This window comes from Psammomys obesus, unplaced genomic scaffold (genome assembly GCF_907164565.1).
Source record: "Psammomys obesus unplaced genomic scaffold, mPsaObe1.curated_primary_1811, whole genome shotgun sequence".
NCBI lineage: Eukaryota > Metazoa > Chordata > Mammalia > Rodentia > Muridae > Psammomys > Psammomys obesus.
Window position 1 is genome coordinate 3,984,412 of NW_026591598.1, and position 22,466 is coordinate 4,006,877.

Sequence of the window (22,466 nt, forward strand, 5' to 3'; positions counted from 1 at the left end):
TCACTTCCTCCTACTGACTGAGCCGAGCATCCTTGGGTTTGACCATGGCCATCTTCTGTTTCTCTGTATCTGGTCCATGCCAGCCCAGCCCAACAGCCTCATATGAACTAAGTCATTTCTGCAAAGATGCCACCTGAAAATGCAGTCATGTTCCGAGTTATTGAGGTTAGGGTTTCCACACTGGGGCCTAAGGGGGAATTACCCAACTTCTGACAATGACCTTAATTTTAGGGGTGCAGAAGTCACATGGGAGTAGCTATGATGGTGACCAGGGTGGATGGGGTGTGAGCTGAGGCATGCTGGAGCAGGGCCCAGCACAGTCACATGCATGCAGACACACCGGTGTCACTCAAGCTTCCATTTCTCTTGGTCAGCTTAGCACTGGGCCTCTTGGCTCAGACTGTTGTAGTTCACAGGCATCTTGAAGAAGGTAATTTGCTGTCTGCCTAGGCCAAGAATAGTGCTTGGATGGTGACTGTTTCTTTCACCCTGGGCTCAGAATTGACTGGATTCTAATTCAAGGGACAGACAGTTTATTGATAAGGCTGATTGGAGAATGTTGCTTAGCAAGATTTTTTTTGAGACAGGATTCTCCTGTGTAGCCTTGGCTGTCCTGGACTCACTTTGTAGACCAAGCTGGCCTTGAACTCACAGAGATCTGCCTGCCTCTGCCTCCTTGAGTGCTGGGATTACAGGTGTGCACCACCATTCCTGGCTAGCATGATTTTTTTTTTTTTTTTTTTAGAGAAACGTTGTTGTTTAATGCTAAAGCTTAGCACACTCCAGCACCAGGACTGGCATGGAGTCAAAGCAGCAGGGACAGCTGGGTGAACCCATAGAGCCTCACATGGTGAAAAGGATGAGGAAGGTGACCATCAAACAGAAGAGCCCCATGGCCTCAGACAGAGTGAAGCCCAGAATGGCATAGGAGAAGAGCTGCTGCTTGAGAGATGGGTTCCTGGCATAGCCAATAATCAAGCTACCAAACAGTGTTCCAATGCCAGCCCCTGATCCAGGCACACCAACTGTGGCAGCCCCAGCACCGATAAATTTGGCCGCCGTGTCAATGTCCCGGGAAATAACACTGGTCTGGAATTCCCGTCTGGCCACCTGGAGAGGGGAGCTGCTGCAGGAAGGCTGTTTAGATGGGGCCTCTGGTCGACTCAGGAGAGAGGCAGACACAGGCCTGATTAGACCCCTGGTACAGGAGCAGATCAGAACTGGAGTGCCTTGGTGGTCTGCATTTTTCAATGGAGTGGTCTGCACTCCCACTCCCCTGCAGCCCCTGATCAGCCCACAGCACTCTTCCTGCTCTAGCAGGATTCATGAGTCCAAGACACGACAGAGTGTAAGTTGAACCACTAAGAAAAAACACCATCCCCACTTAATGTGTGTGATAGACACCATCTTGTTGGGAGACTCATCCCAACTGCAGGGGCACTGAAATGTGCACAGTTCAAGTCTCCAGCAAGTAATATATGGTGTGTCTAAGACAACCTGCTTCCCATCCCCTTGACCTAGACCTACCAGTCCCATGTTGAGCTGGATGGCCACAGTCCTGCCTCACAGGGCAGAGCAGCCCACTCAGCTCCCCACACGACAGGAGCAGGCCAGGGGTGAGCATTCCTGTGGCCATTAGATCTGCAGGAGAAGCCAGATGCTACTGGTTCAAGCAGTTCTTTCTTCTGGCCCCAGTTTTATCAAACCAGCCACTCTTCCTGGGCGAGAAGAGCAGTCGGACACATGGTGCTTTGCTGTTGGGCTGCCCCAGAAGTCTGCAGCCAGCATCGGGGGATCAGACCAGGTGTGTGGTCCCCACAAAGCGCTCCTGAAGTGTAGGGCTATTACTAGCAAGGTCAGATGCCAAGCAGATAAAGCGTATGGCTGGGAGTTAAAATGGTCCTCCCTAGGCAGTAAGCCTGATCTGGCTTTAGGAAGCTGCCTCCTGTTCAGTCAGTGTGCCCCAGACTAGCGGCCAGCACTGGAAGCTAAGATCTCCTTGCTTACTGCACAGCCAATTATAAAAACAATGAGGCATGATTCTAGGCACTGTGGGCTCAGGAGGCTGGGCCTGGCTTAGTCTCCATCACACCCACGAGGAAAGCAGGGGCAACTCCCAGGGGAAACTGCATAGCGAGCTCACTGCCCTCATTAAGCAGCGCTTGACAAGGGAGTGGGGACTGCATCTCGCCTCCTGACCTCACCTGGTACACTCCCTATCAAAGGGTTACTACATTACCCCTTCGCCATTTAAGTCGAAGTGCATGAGGCAATGGAGAGAATCAGAAACGGGTTACAGATGACCTCAAGACACTTTGAGCATCTTAAGAGCTGGCGGGGGGATACATTGTGATCGAGACTGCTTTAGGTAAGAAAAACCCAGAACCCAAACCAAGTTTGTTTCTGAATTTTGACTATGCTTCCCCACCCCTGGGTGGTTTCCTTATAGTCCTTCCCACCTTCTTTTTGAACGCTAGCTGCCGCTTTCTGCGACTGAGTGACTTTTGCAGTTCATTTGGGGTGTATTCTTAATGTGTCCATTTTGATGGTTCTTGGCATATCGTGTCACACAATGAGTGATTGTAGGCATGAAGTGTGGGTATTGTGGGCACGTTTGATAGATAACGCAGGGATGATGGTAGCTGAAGATGCTGGTGGGCCCCAATGCTGACTGAACCTGTTCAGCCGGGGCTCAGTCCTCCTCCTCTATAAGCCACACATCTAAGTCACTTTTTGAGACACTGTATTACACAGCCCACACTGGCCTCATATTGTGTACCTGAGGATGATCTTGAACTTCTGATACCCCCCCGCTTTCACTCCTCACACTCTGGAATTACAGGCAGGTACCACCGTACCTAGCAAATTGTCTTATGATTCTGGAGTGTTGCCGTCCAGGCTCCACTCCCCCTGTCCGGGGGTGATGGGCACCTCAAATGGCAGGTGAGCTCACGAGAACCCTAGGGAGGCAGGCTTTCTTGAGCGGCTCCAGCCTGGTCTACGAAGGAAGTCCAGGACTGCCAGGGCTACAAAGAGTCCCTGTCTTGAAAAAACAAAAGAGGAGCTCATTTACACGGGGACTGACAAAGGTTATTTAAACCTCTGGGGAGTGGTAGAGGCTTTCGGGGTGAGCGTACGTCATTGGCCAGGGCTAAGGTGCTGGGAATTCCAGGTGCTTGCGGGACATGATTTTATAAGGAGAGCTTAACGTGTTACCGGGCTGCCAGGCTATGGGACCACCTCAAGGTGTACCAGATGTGGAGGCTGAAAGGCTGAGTACCTGACATGCAGGCCGACGGCAGGCGAGGGAGTGGTCCTCACCCCACTCCTGCTCTGGACCGGCTCCTCCCAGCTCCAGTGCCCCAGCCCTGCAGAGGGTGTGTTACACTGAATTTTAGGTGTAGGCCAACAACCACTTGTCTAGAAAGGCAGGCAGATTTAGAGGGCATGCACGGCGATGCTTGGCGGCCCTGGGAGCACCTGGAGATGGAAACCCTGCATTTGCATAGTGGTTCCCCATCATTATTGGAGATGGGCCATTCATTCCCTACAGAGAGAGAATGGTTGTATCTGACTTTCAGAGAACAATGCCTTAATGTCTGCTCTCACAGACACTACTTCATAGGCTGACCCAGTGTCCTAAGTCTCAAGGCAAAGCATGTAGGGTCTATCCAGCAGGAAGCTACTCAAAATACTAGGGACTCAGAGAAACCTTTTTTTTTTTTTTTAGGTGCTCTGGGGTTCTAAGGGACCACAGTGCATCTGCCCTTCCACCCTGAGCAGCTCTGGTACAGGTACAAACTGTCCAGAGAGATGAAGCAGGTCAGGGGAAAACGTCACCTCTGGGGCCCTGCTTTGAACTAGGAAACTGCACTTGCCTCTGGCTGATGGTCGGTGTAGGCTGCTCTGCCTTATTCTCGAGGCCACCAATCTTTGTGTTCTGTTCTCGTTTTTTAAAATGCATTGTTCAGGGAGTGAAGAGATGACTCATCGACTAGGAGCACTGGCTGCTCTCCTAGAGGACCAGGTTCAATTTCCTGCACCGGCAACTATCTGCAACTCTGGTCTTAGGGGACCTGAGGGCACTGCACAGACATGGTGCAGACACACACACAGAGGCAAACATCTGTTCACATAAAAATAAAATCAGAGGAGCAAAAATTATTGCCAAAATAACCCAAACACTGAGGCTGCACTTGTTTGTGTGTGATAGTAAGATGTCCCTGTGACATTATCCAGCCTTGCTTTGAAACCCTGGCATGAGGGAACGCAACCTTCCCAGCCAGTCTCTTCCTTAGAAGGAAGGACTAGTGTAGTTGAAACACCTACTGTATACTGTGAATTTTGTTCAGCTGAGTTTCTTCTGTCCATGGTGGGAATGGAGGGCAGCATGAGAACCTGGCTCTGGGTAGTGTGGAATTCCATGTGATCCCTGACAGCAGGCTCAACACTGAGATGGAAGCATCAGGTGGGGTTAACTGTAGCCTGTTACTTCTCTCCTCCAAATCCCACTACTGACCAGCAGCTTCTCTGTAAAGTGCATGCTCAGCAACCAGCGACGACTCACGTTCTTTCCCAAAGTCCTATACCACCAGCCTTTCTATGCAGGCCATCACTGTGGAGAGCTGGAGGAAGGCAGGGAACTGCCTGAGCCCCAGGGCTGTGAAATGAGACAGAAGCATAATGGGAGGTGCCCTGTCCCTCTCTGCCAAGCTCCGAACTGGTTTACTCTGATGCCTTTCAGTACATCCTCCTTAGCTGCTAGAACAAAGTGTGGGGAACATGCCTGGCTGAGTTACCATAAGCCCTGGATCTTGGGGTATCACAGAAGAGGTTTCCACACTCCTGAGATGCTCACTCCAGTAGCTATAGCTCCCAAACGACCCTAGTGAACGGCACAGCTGGAGACAACAGGCAGAACACTGACTTAAAAACCAAAGCAAACCACAATTTATTGGGAACAGCAATCTTTCAGCAAGAAAATCAGCTGAGATATGACTGCTCAGAAAATCATATGTATGAAAGCCAGCAAAAGAAAAAGACCTCAAAAGACTTGTGCCAATAGAGAACTGAAATAACAGAGGTAATGAGGAGAGATGGACCCCACTGCTGACTGCACAGCCTGCCTGTGCCCCGGGCACAAGTCACACTGGCCTCCAGGAAAACACTCCAAGCGGTGTACAGTCAGCTCACAGTCACTTGGCACTAGGCACACACGGCCTTTGTGCCTGTTCCCTATCTAATCCCTGCTAGCCAGAGGTGTGCAGCAAGACACCCGAGCTGTCGGAGAGACAGAAAGCCCTGCTGCATGTGTCAGCAGGTGAACTCTAGGGCTCCATCCAGCACAACACAGAACAAGGGGAAGGGACAGATGTGAACGTTCTGCTACCACAGTCTCTGCTGCCATGTGCGCTGCTCTGTCATCTTCTCATTTGCCAGTCCGTATGCTGCTGCAGATCTGGGCAAGACGGCTCTAAAATGAGGAGAGATGTTAAAAGATGTGCCTGGCATGCTAGCCCTGTCAGCTCTTAGCCTAACCCAAGCACAGGATTGTTTTGAAGATTTGTTTTTATTTATGCGTGTGAAGGTGTCTAGTGTCTGTGGAGGCCAGAAGAGGGCACTAGAGTTACAGGTGGTCGTGAACTGCCATGGTTCCTGGGAGCCAAACCCGGTCCTCTGCAGAAGCAAGCTCTTCACCTCTGAGGCATCCTTGCCAGCTTCCCACGTCACATCTGACTGACTCTGCCTTCTATTCTTTGTTTGTACTGTCAACTATTCAGAGACTAGCTGGAGACTCATTTCTGAAGGGAGACAGCGAAGGAGCTGATGCTGGGGGATGACTGTCACCAGATGGCTAGGAGACCTTAATACATATCAGGATGCCAGCTCAAGGCTTGCCCCATTCCTGTGTACCCTTCACTTATGTATGCAAGGATAGGCCTCTAGCAACCATGCCTGTACCCCAAGCTCCCACTCACGTCCAAGTTCCTCTTGAGAATTTAAACTAAGAGAAAATGGAACAGCGTTGACAGTGGAACAGTAAAGTGAGAGCTGTTTTCTGCAAAGCCCCACGAAGGCCAATGTCAAGGACAAGCTACTCGCTGTCGAGATGCATCTGGGGCTCACCGAGAGCTTCTTGATGTTTCCAAGGGCCTCTGGATTCAGCTGAGCAATATCAACCTTCTGCAAGTCACTGGCCAATAACCGCAAGCTCTGTATGGAGAGAGAAAGGGTTAAATGGTATGTCTATCCAGATTGGAACCTCTCCCAGCAGCCAGTGTACCCGGGTTCCCCTTTTTATTCTTCATGTGGTGACAGAAGTCAGGCGGGATGGAGAAATGATAATGCAGGCGGATGGAATCAGTTGTTAGACTTCAGGAGACAATGACACCATCAGTGCTATCAGTGGGTTGCTGGCTGGGTTACACAAGTACAATGCCACACAAACCGTATCTCAGATTGGTCCCTCTCAGTGCCCTCCCCTCATGCAGGCTGAGCTGGTAACCTGCTCTCTGCAGCGCTGAGAAGCCAGGCCAGGCTGTTTTAGAATCCCTCAAGACTGCTAAGTTGGAGGTATGCTGGCTCATCCCAGCTCTGCCTTCCTCTGTGCTCTCTCTAGTACCCATTGCTGTACACACCACAGATGGTAGCACTCTAAACCCACTGTACTCACTGAGCTGCTTCTCAGAGGCAGAAGATAGTTGAGGGACACATGGGACCCAGGGTTAGGCAACGGTTCTCCTAGGGCCTCGACCCTGGGAGAGAAAACTGGGTCCTAAGTGCCAAGGCAGTGTGTTGACTAAGAACCACCCACTGAAGGGAACCTGGAGCTGAAGCAGGTGTGGAGACACAACTCGGGGAAAGGAGAGGCTTCACTCTACAGCACTGTGGCCTGGTTTCCCAGGGCGCCACTTACCGCACCACCACCCACGGGCACAGTGAGGGAGATCTCTTTGCTATCAGCAAGAGGGCTGCCATTGACGGAGACGTTGTAAACCTGCTCTCTGGCTGCTGGAGTGCGAAGGCCTGGGGTTTTGAAGACACTAAAGGGTGGAGATCTCTGTGAGGATGGCTTGGCAGACTGAATAATGACACCCTCACAACAAGCCCTTCCAACCCCATCTGCTCTCAAGCTGTAGTTTTCAAATCACACGTTTCTAAGAAGGCAAATTCTAAATTTAGGGAAAACATTTTTCAGGCTGTAATGACTAAACACAGCTGGAGAAAGGAGGCTGCAATAATCAAACATATAGCCAGCAAAAGTCAACTGAAGGCCGAGCAAACCGAGGGCAAAAGCTCCATAGATGTGTCTATCACCTACCCATCCACAGAACCAGAAGCATGCTGGTTCCTGCACTTCCATCTCCAGGACCTCTGCAGAGTCAAAGGTGGGTGATTCTGAGACTACACACTGATCCCAGACAACCCTTTTCAAGACAGAACTCTATCACACATATCTTCCAAAATGGCATAGGCTAGATGTCACTGGAAACAGCAGGGTAGGAATTCGAAGTGAAAGTCTTTCTCACCTGGGACAGCCACTTCTTGTACTACTCCCTAGAAGTTATTGTCTTAATTTGTTATTTTTCTGCACAGACAAGAGCAAGAGGAGCGCACAGCACACGTGGACAGCAGCCTGAGGGATCGGCTATGATCGTGAAGCTCCTAAATTGGAGCAATCACCATTCTCGTTTCCTTTCTTTGAGAATGGTCTCATGTAGCCCAGGTTAGCCACAAACTGGCTACATAACCAAGGATGACCTGGAACGGAGCTTCCTGCCTCCATGAGGGCTGGGATTACCAGTCTGTGTTACCGCCACTCTTCCTTAAAGGCTACATTGCCTTCCCGCCCGATCAGCCAGCCTCCTGGGACAGTATTAACTTCTGCTCTAAACAGTCTTGTTAGGTTGGCTCAGGAAAGGTGCTATCAATTTTCTTTCCAATGGTATAGGAATAAGCAACTACTCATATTTAAATACCATCTTAACAGAATCAAGAAAAGGCTAGGGCTTTAGAGATGGTTCAGAGATTAAGAGCACTGGCTGCTCTTCCAAAGGTCCAATTCCCAAGCAACCACATGATGGCTCAACCATCTATAATGAGATCTGGTGCCCTCTTCTGATGTGTAGGTGTATATGCAGACAGAACACTATACATAATAAATAAAAAATCTTAAAAAAAAAAAATGGATAAATGGCTCAGAGGTTAAGGGGCCTGGCTGCTATTCCAGAGGTCCTGAGTTCAATTCCCAGCAATGATATAGTGGCTCACAACTATCTATAATGAGATCTAGTACCCTCTTCTGGGGCGCAGGCACACAGGCAGGCAGAACACTGTATAATCAATCAATCAATCTTAAAAAAAAAAAAAAAAAAAAAAAAGAAAAAGAAAAAGAGAAGGCTAAAAGTATAAGCCTTCTAGCTCTTACAGGCAATGATTTCTCTTTCTCATCAGATAAAGCTGTCAGGGCAGGGCCAACAGTGGGAACGGCGGGAACCTCAGCTCTGAGGTGCCCCGCTCCAAAGATTCAGGAGCATTACCTATGCTCTGCTGCTCAGTGCTGGACTCTACCCAATCCAGTGCTGCTCTCAGTACTCACCTGGAATCAAACCTAGGTGTCATGCCTGGGGTTGGTTTCACCATAGATGGCTCCAGCCTGCTCAACGCTGGTGTCACAAAGTCACGGCTTAACCTGCAGGCAAGAAACAGCCATGAGAGGTGTCAAGTTACAGATGCAAGGATAGCAGTAGCCACAGAGGCAAATGATCATATCAGATGCTGTGCCAGCATTCAAATTCCCAGCCACGTGGAAAAGCCTGTGGACCATGAAAGGCACCATTTTCTCTGGGCAGCTGGTTAATATCTTGCCATCTCTGCCTCAGCATGGCCTGCTCTCTTTCAGAGACATGCAGCCCAAGCCCAATTCCCTAAGTTGTTTCTCCTTTCCCACAAAGGGTTCACAGTGGAGTCCGAGTGATCCATTTGAGCCCATGGAGATTCCTAACTTAGCAGGGCCAGAGGAGCATTTCAAGAAAGTTATTAACAGGGCACAGTGGAGCATGCCTGAAGCACTCGGGGAAGCATAGGCAGGTGGATCTCTGTGAATTTGAGGCCAGCCTGATCTATAAAGTGAGTCCAGGACAGCCAAGGCTACACAGAGAAACCTTGTCTCAAAAAAAAAAAAAAAAATTATGGGGCTGGAGTTTGTGTGTGTGTAGGTGCTGTATGGTTAGGAACACTTCCTGCTATTCCAGAGGGCCCTAATTCAGTTCCCAGGGTCCACATCAGGTGGCTCCTGCTGCTCTCCCTCTATTTCTGCCACACTGAATGGAGTTCTCCAAGAAAAGCAGAACAACACATCTCTGGAAAACCAATCACCTTTTGCTTCTGCTTCTTCCTTGTATGGACTGGTTTCTCTTCTTGGATGGAGGGCATCTTTTGACCTAAAGGCACAAAGCTGAAATCACACAAAGCCTAGCAAAGTCAGAAAAGAAAGATAAAAGAGTGGAAGAAGAACTAGGTTTTGAAAGAAAACGCAAAACTCAACATAAGAGGGTTCATTGCGGTTGAGCACAATGGCACATGCTGCTGATCCCAGCACCTGGAAGGAAGGCTGAGGCAGGAGGACAGTGAGTTTAAGGCCAGCCTGGGCTACACTGTGAGACTGCCTCAGAACCTGACCAAACATATAAGGACGACCACCATAGAGTTTAGTGACTAAAATATGCAGAACCTGAGAACTTTGAGATAGAGGATGTAGGCCAAGATTAAAGGGAATTCTTGTGTGTATACACATGTGTGCAGTCAGACACGATGCTCTCCACCTTATGTTTGCGACAGGCTCTCTCACTGCACTTGGAGCTCACTCACTGGCTAGTCAGTGAGTTTGTTCCTACTACTTTCCTTGAAGTTCCCCTATGGGGGTCGCTCAGGGCATCCCAAGTGCCCAATGCCCCAAGGAAGGAGCCTCTGTAGTCCTTACCTTCCTGACTCTGGAAATCCTGACAGGAAGCACATTCTCTCCTTTGCCTCTTACACTTGGCCTCGCTGCCTGACTTTCTGGTTGCCTGTGGGGGTTCTCCTCAGGAACTCATTCCCATCTCCTTTCTAGCGCCCGCCTGCAGCTCCCCCTCTGCTTGCTTGCTCTCCAGCACAGTCTTCCCACCTGAATGTTTAAAGAGCCAGGGGTGAGAGTATCTCTCAACTGGCCACCCTGCTGAGCTCCAGACTAGAAGTTTGTCTGGCATAGACATCCTGAAAAGTACTCAGCAGGGCAGGCAACTGGCAGGTACACTACAGCATCTTAACCAGCCGCTCTGCTTTTGGGACCCTTCAGTCACTGGATTGCAGCTGTCTGAGCACTCTTTTCTTAAAAGAACTCACCCCCAAATCAAATTTTTTTATTTTTAATAGGCATTAAACTTCAGGTTATCCTGCCTGGATCCCTTGCCTTCCTTTCCCTTTATTCTGAATAGTTTTGAATTTTTTTTTCTTTTTTCCGTTTTCAAGATAGGGCTTCTCTATGTTGCCCTGGCTATCCACTCACAGAGATCCACCTGCCTCTGATCCCTGAGTATTGGGATTAAAGGTGGCGACACCACACCCAGCTTAGTTTTGAAATACTGATGCCTCTTACCACTGCCTAGGTAACAAAACGGAAGCCGACGTCTGGCATACTGGGCCATCCATTATCTGGTCTCTACTTTCCCCCTTTTCTCTCACAGCTTCTACCCTGACCAAACCAGACCACTTCCTGTTCTTCAGAAAGATTTTTCTCACCTTGTCTTGAACTCTCATCCCTTTCTTCTTTAGCTAGTGAAGCTTGCTCTGAAAAGATTGGCTATGTGTGTCCTAAAGCTTCCCGTTTTCCCCTCTTCCTGATGCACTTTACACTTGTACCTATAATGACCTATGCTATCTGACACATCAAGTGCAGTCTTTTCAGTCTGTGAGCTCTGCCAGAGCAACCCTGTACTCCACAGGAAATTGTTATGTGTATAGATGATTTGTATGTATACGTGTGTGCCACATGTGTGTCTGGGGGCCATGGAAGCCAGGAGAAGGTGTCAGATCCTTTGGAACTGGAGTTACATACTATCGTGAGCCATGTGGGCACTAGGAACAGAAGCAGGGCCCTCTGCAAGAGCAGACAGTGCTCTAAGTTGCCAAACCATCCCTCCACTTCAGCCACATACTTCTGTATTGGCGTATCCCTTCTCAGACTTACGCTTAACTTGAATTCCTACTTACTCTTGAAGATCGAAGATTCTTATGGCTCGTTCCTCCTTCTTCCTCCTCCTCTATCACTTCATCCACCTGGATTACTTTTCGCTCTGTAAGAAACAGTTTAAGAGTTACTCTGTCAGAACCGGTTCTGCTCAGTGGAGTCCATAGCACTGCCTTCCATGTAAAAGCCCCTTAAGCATGAGGATTTCCACTGGAATTCATCTTAAACACCCTGTCCTCCCTGCTTCTAATTATAATAATGTTATGTATAAATAGCAATGTAGTAACTAGTAGTTACTTGTCTCATACTGTCCAATGAGCCTTTTGTTCATTCATTCCACAAATAACAACTACAGAACCAATTCTAGGGTTTGATGATCGAGAAGCAGCAATCTGCCTACCCCTCTTCTTACAGAGCGAAGTGAGGATGCCTATTTGTTATAAGGTAGCTGGTGAGTCTTTGCTAAAGACATCTAGTAAGTGGCAGCACCAGGTCCCATACTCACCTGATTCTTTTTTTTTCATTTGCTTTTTGAGATCAGGTCTTATTACATAGTCTAGTCTGGCTTCAAACTCACTATATAACCTAAGCTGGCCCCAAACTCGGAATTCTCATGCTTTAGCCTCCCAAGCACTGCAATTACAGGTGCATCGTGCACTCTTGGCTAAAGTCTGTCCTAATTAGAATGCCAGGCTGGCCCTACAGTAGTAACACATCATTCCTTAACCACTCTGTTTCCCTTTGTTTAAATCCTCTTTTTAAAAAAGACTCCCGGGAGGGCTAGAGAGATGGCATGGTTAAGAGCATTTGTCATCTTGCAGAGGACTCAAATTCAGTTCCCAGCATTAAAGTGGTGGCTCACAACCTGAGCCGCAGTTGCAGATGATCTGATGCCCTCCTCTGAATTCCTCAGGCGCCAGACACGCAGAGGATGTTCACACACACATGCAGGCAAAACACCCACACACATAAAAAAACAAGACAAATGATCACCAACATGATTTTGCTAAATAAGCACAAGTTATGAGCTAGAAAATCCTGAGCAGGGGTTACAAAGAGAAAATTCATGGATTTAGTCATATGGGGCATGGGGGAAGGACATGTGAAAATTAGACTAAACCAATATAGGCTTTTTTTTTTTTTTTTTTTTTTAATTAGCTATGACCTCGAAACATAAAGTGTGTGAGCGTGTGTGTGTGTGTTCTGAGACAGGGTCTCAGATAGCCCAGGCAGGCCTCATACTCACTTTGTAGCTAAGGCTGAGTTTTAACTACTGATATGCCTGCCTCCACCTCCCAAATACATGGGTGGCTGTTTTTCATTTTTAAATAGCTTATTTCCTTATAGCTGAAGCTCAGGTCAAAGGGTTATAAGGACACTTGTTAACTGCTGGTTGATGATGGGCCTGCTGTACTCAGTTCTAGGCTGAATATAGCCCCCATACCTCACCTGCTAACCATCAAGTAAGTGAAACTCATGCAACTCAAAACAGAAAGGGGTACTACCTACACATATAAATGACAGTGAAGGCTGGGAGTGGTAGCACACACCTTTAGCCCCAGCACTCTGGAGGCAGAGGCAGATAGGTCTCTGCCAGTCCAAAGCCAGCCTGATCTACACGAGTTCAAAGAACAGCCAGGGCTATATAGACAGACCCCATCTTTACAAAACAAAACCCAAACAAACAAGAAAACAAACAAACAAAAAGATATAGAGGGACCTAACACCTAACAGACTCAAAAGGGGACTAGGAACTCTAGCTCAATTCCATCCTATGTGGCGGAGCCCAAACACCTCATGCTTTCCTCACTTTACAAGGCAAGTGTGACCAACTCTGTCAGAATTAGCAATGGCTCTGGTTCTGGTGAGTGTCAAAGGGCCCCTGAAGAGCAGCCTGCACATCCAGGCAATGGTTCAGTCCTGCTCTAACAGGGATGGATGTATCAAGCTGCAACGAACCATGACAGTGGCACATGGTCCAGTTCTTTTTTTTTTTTTTTTAAAAGGTCCAGGCCTTAATTTACCCAACCTGCATCTGGGCTGGCAAGATGGTTTAGTGGGTAAATGTGCTTGCTACCAAGGTTCATGACCCAAGGTCAACCCCTTGGATCCTCATCTACAGTCAAAGAGAACCAACTACTGCAATTTGTCCTACAAGCACACACCACCCCATTTCCAAATAAAAATGCAACAACAGTCCCACAGTATGGGGCATGCATGTGGGATGATTTTGCACAAGTACATCCCTGAGTGGAGCCACAGGAACTTAAATGCTGAAAAAGGCATTCCCCCACCATTCTCTCAAGCCCTGCTGATGATGGCAGGGAGTCTCACTAAGACTTCTGGAGAAAGTGAGCAGACACCAGGCCTGGTTTCCAGCACAGCTTCCCTTTTCACTTTAGCTCACACGTTAGCCCAGCAATCATTGAATACAGTGACCCAAATCAAGTTTTTAAACTTACAAAACCAAGGGCCAGATAGTCTTGGCAGAGACACCACCGAGGCCCGGTCTAAGCGGCCAGCGAAGCTCTCTGGACCTCAGCTCTCTGTTCCATGAGGGGCTTTGAAATGCACTCTCAGCAGGCACGCTGGCATGTGCCTCCAATGCCAGCACTGAGGTAGAAGAGCAGCCAGCTCCAGGCTCACTCGTGCTGCATTCTGAGACTCTGACTCAAACCATTAGAGGTCTTAGGAGATGGATCAATGGATAACGTACTTGCCATGCAAGCAAGCGTGAGGGATGGAGTTCTGACGCTCAGGACCTAGGAAAATGGCCTTCTGTAATCCCAGCCTTCCATGGGTAGACAGGGCATGTGGCAAGCTAGACTGGCTGAAGAGGCAAGTTCTGAGTGAGTGACTAACACCCTACATCAGCAGCCTCTCCCTCCACACACTCACACACTCATCTGTGCTCTCACACACACCATAAAGATTTACACATACAAACAAAATTATACAAAAGATGAGTACTCACTTTTGACAGATTTCAAAGGTGTCTGAATAGCTTCAGCTGTTAACTTGTTTATTTCTGTGATGTCAACATCAGCCTGTGACAAACAGCCGAAAGTAGCAGGCTTAATCCAGCATGTATATGAAAATGTAAGCTAAGGATCAAACGAATTATAAACCTACCATGCAGCCCAAGACCAAAGACCTTGACAATAACTTACTGCTGGCTATGTGTTCTTTTCCTTGTTCTGTTTCTTTATCTCTCCTGCTATCCCTCAGAGGCAAACCATTAATTACTTTGTTTGTTTAGAAGGCAGTTTATAGATTTGGCTGTGTCCATATATCTATGGACATTACAATGTGGTGTCCATATGTATAGAGACATCACAAATGTGGCTGGTGTCTGAAGAACTAAATGCTTCATTTTTGGTTCCCACCTTCATTCCTTCAATCTTGATGGTGATGCTAGGAAAGGACATGTATGTGCATGTGCACATGTGCACGCGTGCGCGCGCGCGCACACACACACACACACAGATTTTTCAGAATGCAAAAAACATTTCTATGCTCAGCAAGAAACAGTTCTCTAACAGACTAGAATGTCCACCATGTTGATAGAAACAAAGTAGGGCATTCCTGCCAACTTTCCACCATCTCTAGTAACAACTGGCAGCATTTGAACTCACTGCTGTTGGCAGGCCATGGACACAGCACAAGAGTTAACATTACAGGCCTGACTGCAAGACTGGACCTTGGCTGGCTAGGATTCCAGGATTCTTCATTCGTGTTAAGAATAGCTGTCTCCAAGCTTAAACTTTTGGGGGGGGAGCTTTGTGAAAATAAATATAGTTTACACATTATCAACACGAGCTTTCCTCTGCTAGGCAGAGGATGCCCAAATGACTAGCACCCGTAAAAAATCTATATGGAGTCCCGAATGAGCTTGTGTGCTGAGACAACAGCTCACGTATGTTGAATAAAGCTTGTCCTGTGACTCCACTGGAATGGGGCTCCAGGAAGCTAAAACCTGGCTTCCTCCAGTTTTGTTTTGTTAAGGATTACTCTACGTAGCCCTGACTATCCTAGAATTCACTATGTAGACCAGGCTGGCCCCAGTCTCCAGAGATTTGCCTCCTCAATGCTTGGATTAAAGGCACCACCATGCCTAGCTGCTTGACTTTCTCTGAACTTTTTGGCATATGCGCTATTTTACCCTGCTCCTTCTGCTTTGTATTCTTGAGATAAGTCAAGCCGTATGTATAACCATATGCTGTCTTCCTAGGGAATCACAAAACCTGTAACTCCGGCATTTGTAAGGTTGAGGCAGGAGGACCAACATGTTCAAGGAAAGCCTAGCTACACAGTGGTCTTGGGAGCCCGAACAAACCTAGTTAGGAGCACTGGGGACCAATGTATCACTTTTTCCCTGGGTTTCAAATCAAAGCTAAAGTTGGAATTCTTTCAGTTTGGTGTGATAGTGTTGGATCTCCCACATTGCATCAGAAGGCTTATTTGCAGTTCTGTATATCTGACTAATTTAAAATTAGAAGACATTATTAGCTAACCAGCGTGATTCATCTAGAATGTTTTGAAACATTAAAGACCACTTTAATGGCTCGTGGTTTGCTTCACTTGTTTCCACCTTTCTACAGCACACCCCCCCCTCCAAACACTTTACCCTTCCCTAACTCAAGACTGGCTCCCGATTATTTTAACTTCTGAAGCTGATGGACACCCTGAGTCACCATATCCTTTCAACCCAAGGCTCCAATTTTGATGAACAACTACGGTCAGCTTTCTCCCCAAGAAAATAGATGAATGTGTGCACACTGTTTATAAACAATTTTATCATACCTAGGGATGCTGTGAAGGCCAATGACAGACTAGATGCCATCTCTGTTCAAAAGAACTTTTTGTCCAACAGACAAAAATCACTCATTCTCTGTCCTGTCCAACGGTAGCCACCAGTAACATGGCTGTTGGCCATCACAAATGCTGCTGGTGTCTGAAGAACTAAATCATTCATTTTTGTCCCCACCTTCATTCCTTCACTCTTGATGGTGATGCTAGGAAAGGACATGTAGTCATAATTACTACCAGGCTTGAATGATGAATTGTATCTCCTAGTGCTATCAATTATCTTTCTCAAACTGGATCAGTGAAGCCTTCGGTCTAGCACTGCCTCTGCCTCCCCCATGCTGAGATTAAAGTTGTTTGCCACCAACACCCAGACCTATAGTTATTTTAAATTCTCTCTAAACAAGCCAAAACACTTAACACAAGGTAAATACTATAAGGCCAGTGCTCTCCACTTACCCTGCAAAGTTCAGGGTAAAGAACTACAAGGAAGGGGCTGGAGAGATGCCTCAGAGCATGGGCTGTCCTTCCAAAGGTCATGAGTTCAATTCCCAGAAACCACATGGTGGCTCATAACCATCTATAAGGAGATCTGGTGCTCTCTTCTGCCCTGCTGGCACACATGCAGGCAGAATACTGTATAAATAATACATTTTTAAAAAAATCTTAAAAAAAGAGAAATAAAAAAGCCACAGGGAAGCTGTCAAAATGGAACTGATTCTGATGATCTAGGATGACAGACCCACTTTCTCCTATGATACTCTGCATAGCATGGAACATGTCTGTGACAAAAAGTGTGGGCTTCTCCTCAAACCACGCCACAATCCTAGGATGGAACCCGCTAATTCAACTCTGATCCTATCTATCTGAGGCCACCATCAGATCCTGTGAAATTCTCCCCACCACCCCCTAACAGCAGCCCTAAGTTACTTACCTACTCATCTACTGGTTTCAAATAGGGGTCCCAACTAGTGTGTGTACCTTGAGCTGCTCTCTCAGCCCAGAGAAACACTTTATTTCATGTCCTTATGGGTCTAAGCCCTCGTGTAGTCAGAAGACAACTTTGATCAGTGGGCTTTAGGTATCTAAGCATAGTTGTCAGTTGTGGTGTCTTTCTACTGAGCCATTCTGCCAGCTCTACATTTGACAGTTTATGATCAAAATTACTACAAAGTGTATAGAGAAAGAATTTGGTGGTGGTGGTGGTGGTAGTGGGGAGGATAGTAAAACATTCTGTCCCAAATACACTTCTCTGGCATATTTTGAGTTGGTTGCTCAGAACTGCAGACTTCTATGGTTGGACACAGGCTGCCTCTGGGAAGCCCTTTGGTGACAACTCTACACTCTCTGCAGTAGCAAACAGCAGAGGCAGGCAGAGCCTTTCCAGCAGAGGTCTCTGCTGCACGGGAAGACTGCAGGATAACACCTGGCCTAGCAGAAGTTAGATGGATGGCCTTCTAGGAGACTACTTGTATAACAGGACAACCTTTGCTCTCCTTGGCATCTTTTCCTCACTGCCCCCCCCCCAATAGTTTGCAGTAACCTCTTTCCCTCCAAGAGTCTCAAGTCCCTATTTTCAAGCCCTTTAAGTTTCTTTTCCCATGCTGACGAACTCCTATGTTTACCTATGCTGATATGTTGTTTATAAGCTAATCTGACCATTACCAGTTTATTTCATAGTCTTAACGTTATTCACTCCTCAGAGGGAAAAGGAAAAATACAAACTTCCCTACCAGATGTTAGGATAAGGTGTGGGGGAGAGGCTACAGAGCTCCCATGATCTTCTGCTGTGCCTGTTCTTCAACCTTGATAGCTCCAAAAACCTGTTTATTTGGGGGGGGGGTGTATGGAGATACATAGGCATGACGGGCTGACTGTTGGCCATTGGCAATCCGCTTACTTTTAGCCCTTTCTTCCACTGGAGGAGCTGCTCTGAGCGCCAATCTTCTGAGGGGATAGCTGAGTCCCCTGGCAAACATCCAATGTGTCTGAGGACTTTCCATCAGTCACTTCATTAACACAAACCCAGACAAGGTCAAAAGGTGCTTGCTGTGACTAGCAAAGAACTCTCCCCACTGTAACTATGCAGCTGCACAGAACAAAATGCCAAATAATTCTAATATAGGACAGTCTCATGGTGTACTATGAAACAATAAGGGGGCAGGGAAAAGGCACTGGAGAGAGAACTCTGTGGTTAAAAACACTGTTCTTACAGAGGACCCAGGTTCAACTCCCAGCATCCACATGGTGGCTCATAACCAGCTCTAACTCCAGTTCCAGAGGATCCAACACCTCCTTCTGACCTCCACTGGAACCAAGCTTACATGCTATGTACAAACATGCATGCAGGCAAAACATGAACACACAGTAAAAAGGGAAGGAGAGGTATAGAACTTGTGGGCAAAAACTGTAGACAAAATCCCCCAAATAACATACACATTTGTTCTTTGGTACCCATGGAGAAACACAAGAAGGTTATGAGTTCTAGGCCTGTCTGGGTGAGACTCTTGAAGAAATCAAAAACTAAATAAAATGGAATAGTATTTGTACATAATTTAACCATGTCCTATAACTAGCTTGCTTATTTAATTTATTTATTGCACATAACTTAAATATGTCCTATAGCTAGCTAATTTATTTACTTCCTTATTTATTTACTTATTGGTTTTTCTAAGACATGGTTTCTCTGGTTGGCCTTTAACTCATAGAGATCCACCTGCCTCTGCCTCCCCCATGCTGAGATTAAAGTTGTTTGCCACCAACACACAGACCTATAGTTATTTTAAATTCTTTCTAAACAAGCCAAAACACTTAACAAGGTAAATACTATGCAAATAGTCACTCCGCTGTGGCACTTAGAAAATAAGTATGTAAATATTTAGTGTGGACGCAACCTATTTTTTTTCTGAATATCTCTGACCCACAGTTTTTTACAACGCCAGACGAGGAATTCACAGATGGAGGGGAGAGGGACTGTCACACAGTACACTCCGTTTTTAGGACCGAGATCTACCTGGACTTCATGTATGCAGTATCTTTGACACAACTATAATTTTTTTTTTAGTTTACACGGATAATGTCTCCTGACAAAACCTTTTTCTACAGTATACACCCAACAGTTGAATTCATGACAAAATTAAACTTACAAACTAACCAACTCAAAAACAAGATTGATCACTTACTGTTGCTGCCTCTTCCAGGGCCTGTTTGTTTCCGCCAAGAGCTTAAAAAAACAAAAAACACACAACAAAACAACAAAAACATCATAATTACTACCAGGCTTGCATGATGACTTGTATCTCCTAGTGCTATCAGTTATCTTTCTCAGACTGGATCAGCCTTTCACAGTCTTTCTCCCAGTTTGGTGCCTCCTTGTTGTAGCTAACTATTCCACCTTCTATGTCCTCAGACTTCCTGCTGTTTCCAAATGTACAGCTGTTCCCAGACTCAGTGCTTTGATAGTATCTCTGCTGCTCAGTATACTTCTTTGTACCATACAAAATTCTATTCGTTCTCTAAACCTCAGCTCAAACGACACAGTAATACTGTTAATGTTTCTATCATCATAGACTGCCTCAAACTGTAAATACACACAGACATAGTACAGTAAATTACTCAAAAGCTGCTAAACTAAAGCCATTTAGGTGTCTACTCCTGCCTGAATTCCAGAGATAAAATCCCAGTCCTGATAAAAAACCTGCTATGGTGCCTCCCACCACTCGGGTGGCAGAAACAGGCAGATCTCTGAGGTAAATTCAAGGCCAGCCTGGTCTACCAATCCAGTTCCAGATCAGCTAGGGTTGTTACACAGAGAAATCCTGTCTCAAACAAACAAACAAACAAACAAACAAGATGCAGAATAAAAACCTAGGTTAGCTCCTCTTGTTAGAAATCAGCATGGGCCTGGTGGTGGAGGCACACACCTTTGACCCCAGCACTTAGGGAGGCAGATGCAGGTGGATATCAAGCATGTTCAAGGCCACCGTGGTCTACATAAAAGAGAGTTCCGGGATAGCCATGGCTACAGAGATCCTGTCTCAAACACAAAACTGGCTTTTACTATTAATGCTTGTTTTGGACTTACTGGCTACTACTCCCATCTTTTTTGTGACCTCATAATTCTAATTCCATATGAATTTTTAAATGACCCTTCTCCACTAACCTATAAGCTTCTAGGGGTGAAGATTTGCAAAGTCTGTTTTGTCCCTTACTGCATCTTAGCATCTAGCATAGCAACTTGACTCGAAACTGTGTTGTGAACAGATGGATTACTAAGACATGACAGAAGACTCATGAACTCTTGTGCTCTTCTACCTAGGAAGAAAGATAAGTACTGGTAGCTATCAGTGATGAGGAAGACAAACAGAGAAAGGGGAAGCCACACAACCAATGAGAGAGAATGGGGCCTGCTTTCTTGGAGGTTTAACAAGTGTGGGAAATGGGTTGCGATTTTTTTCTCTGATCAGAAAAACACTCCTGCCTTTGCAGTTCACAAGTGACTTGCTCATTTTAAAAGTGGCAATTTCCATAGCAGTATCCTATATTGTTCTAACTGAGCTTTGACAAAACCAAATCATTTTTTTCTTAATTTACTCATTCATTTTAAAAGGCTGATTACACACAGATACATCCCGATATGAGAGAATTATGTGAAATTGACATTTCAGTGTGCCCAGAAATAAAATTCATCACAGCTCTTTTGGAACTATAACAGAAATCCAGTTCCAGAAATCTGAAATATTTGTTACCTGGCCTGTTAAGGGAAAAGGTCTGCCTACCCGTGGGCTGGATGACAAGTTCCACGTGGACTATGCAGTAGGGTGGTTTTATTTATTTTTTGTTTTTTGATTTTTCGAGACAGGGTTTCTGTGTGTGGAGGCTTGGCTGGCCTCCGGCTCACAGAGATCCTCCTGTTTCTGCCTCCCAAGTGCTGGGATTAAAGGCATGCACCATCACCGCCAAGCTAGTAGGATGATTTATTTATGATTTATACAGTATACAGTGTTCTGCCTGCACATGTGCCTGTAGGCCAGAGAGAGGGCACCAGATCACAGTATAGAAGGTTGTGAGCCACCATGTGGTCGCTGGGAATTGAACTCAGAACCTTTGGAAGAACAGCCAGTGCTCTCAACCTCTGAGACATCTCTCCAGCCCTAGTAGGATAGTTTTAAATCACAACCCCCTCCTTTCTTCCCCAAAATATGTCCCCAAAACTGTCCTCTGAGGCACAAAGAGAGATGATAAGAAAGCGTAATGTGCTGTAGCCTTGCAATTCTCTCCCTCCTCTGTAAAGCTGCAGGACAACTTTCCAGTTCTACCTGGTGCCTGCATTCCTGCCTATTGACAGGTAGGCTAGCTTAGGCCATGTCACATCGGGTGTGGAACACCTCCTCCCACCCCGAAGCCTTCAAGAATCGGAAGTTCACTTTGTCCCCTGGATTTGATATCTCTCTTTTCCTCTTCCTACCTCTCTCCCTCCAGCTTCAGGGCCCCATCATGCTATCTCTGGTGTATTCCTCCTAATGCTTTCCCTCTCAGCTGTGAAGGTGAGACTCGCTGTCCTAATAATGTTCATCTGAGGGGTAATTCATGTCAGCTTCTTTTCTATGGGCCCGTCATTCTTTTGTTAAGTTAAGACAGGTGGCAATTATCCCACCGGTGGTTATGTTAGACCTTATTAAGAAAGGGACATCTGAATGAGTCCCTACAGAAAGCTTTCAAGATAAGCACTTGTAGGCTACGGGGGGAAACGCTAGCAGCTCTTACCAAAGTAGTCAAGCCAGTTCATTTCTCGCAGGGCCTTAGGGAGTCGAAGGACCTCGATGTTGTACAGGTTCTCCACCTCCTTGAGAAGGTTCTGTCTGTCGGATTCAATTTGCTTGGCTCGAATTTGCACTGAGAAGAGGTCAAGGCCGACGGATCCCGTGTCAGGAGGTGTGCGAAGTCGTCGCACCCGCGCCCCCACCCACCCAAAACTCGCTAACACCCGAGTTAGCCCCTTACCCTCGCGGTCGAAGTCCTTCAGGAAGGAGGCGAGCTTCCGGCTCCGCAGCGTGTTTGACTTGGTCCCGCGGCTGCTGCCCTTTCTGGGAGCCATGGCGCCGGAGTGCGGGCTTCGTCGAGCGAGGAGCCGAGCGATCGGGTCAGCAGCTGAGACGGGGAGAGGGCACGTGAGCGAGTGCGGAGCCGCGAGAGCTCAGTCGCTGGAGTCTAGGTACCCAGAAGGCTGAGGAAACGTACCTGTGGATCCCAAAACACAGACGCAGGAAGCCTCGTAGCTCTTGCGGAGGGACTGGCTGCTCCTCGGCTAACCGCCACCCAATTCAAACTGAACGGACACAGGCTGACCAATAACAAGTCACCGTCTTAGGACGCGTCTCACAATGCCCAATCACAACAAAGCATCTTCTCTACCCGGCAGCCAATCATCACG

General features: G+C 47.0%; 2 protein-coding genes across 2 annotated transcripts; both read right to left on the minus strand.

The window, feature by feature from the left end:
- Positions 1-843: 843 nt before the first annotated feature.
- On the minus strand, positions 844-2,186 carry LOC129679646 (ATP synthase F(0) complex subunit C1, mitochondrial-like). Its single transcript, XM_055610965.1, has 2 exons — positions 2,093-2,186; positions 844-1,238 (listed from the first exon to the last, which is right to left on the minus strand). Exons 1-2 carry the CDS (start codon positions 2,184-2,186, stop codon positions 844-846), a joined length of 489 nt encoding a protein of 162 aa, XP_055466940.1.
- Positions 2,187-4,927: 2,741 nt separating this feature from the next.
- On the minus strand, positions 4,928-22,340 carry Cdca8 (cell division cycle associated 8). The gene is made up of 11 exons (XM_055611416.1): positions 22,274-22,340; positions 22,037-22,183; positions 21,800-21,928; positions 19,216-19,256; positions 14,202-14,274; positions 11,251-11,333; positions 9,379-9,443; positions 8,600-8,692; positions 6,917-7,043; positions 6,127-6,213; positions 4,928-5,473 (listed from the first exon to the last, which is right to left on the minus strand). Exons 2-11 carry the CDS (start codon positions 22,128-22,130, stop codon positions 5,429-5,431), a joined length of 837 nt encoding a protein of 278 aa, XP_055467391.1. The 5' UTR covers positions 22,131-22,183; positions 22,274-22,340; the 3' UTR covers positions 4,928-5,428.
- Positions 22,341-22,466: the final 126 nt, after the last annotated feature.

Excerpts from the sequence above, each read along its gene's own strand:
- LOC129679646 (XM_055610965.1), bottom strand. The coding sequence starts at position 2,186 with ATGCAGTCCCCACTCCCTTGTCAAGCGCTGCTTAATGAGGGCAGTGAG. Across the intron at positions 1,239-2,092 it reads TGCCCCTGCTTTCCTCGTGG|ACCACCAAGGCACTCCAGTT; the intron begins GTGTGATGGAGA and ends TGAAAAATGCAG.
- Cdca8 (XM_055611416.1), bottom strand. The coding sequence starts at position 22,130 with ATGGCTCCCAGAAAGGGCAGCAGCCGCGGGACCAAGTCAAACACGCTG. Across the intron at positions 21,929-22,036 it reads GAAGGACTTCGACCGCGAGG|TGCAAATTCGAGCCAAGCAA; the intron begins GTAAGGGGCTAA and ends ACCTCTTCTCAG. Across the intron at positions 14,275-19,215 it reads CCCTGGAAGAGGCAGCAACA|GCTGATGTTGACATCACAGA; the intron begins GTAAGTGATCAA and ends TGTTTGTCACAG.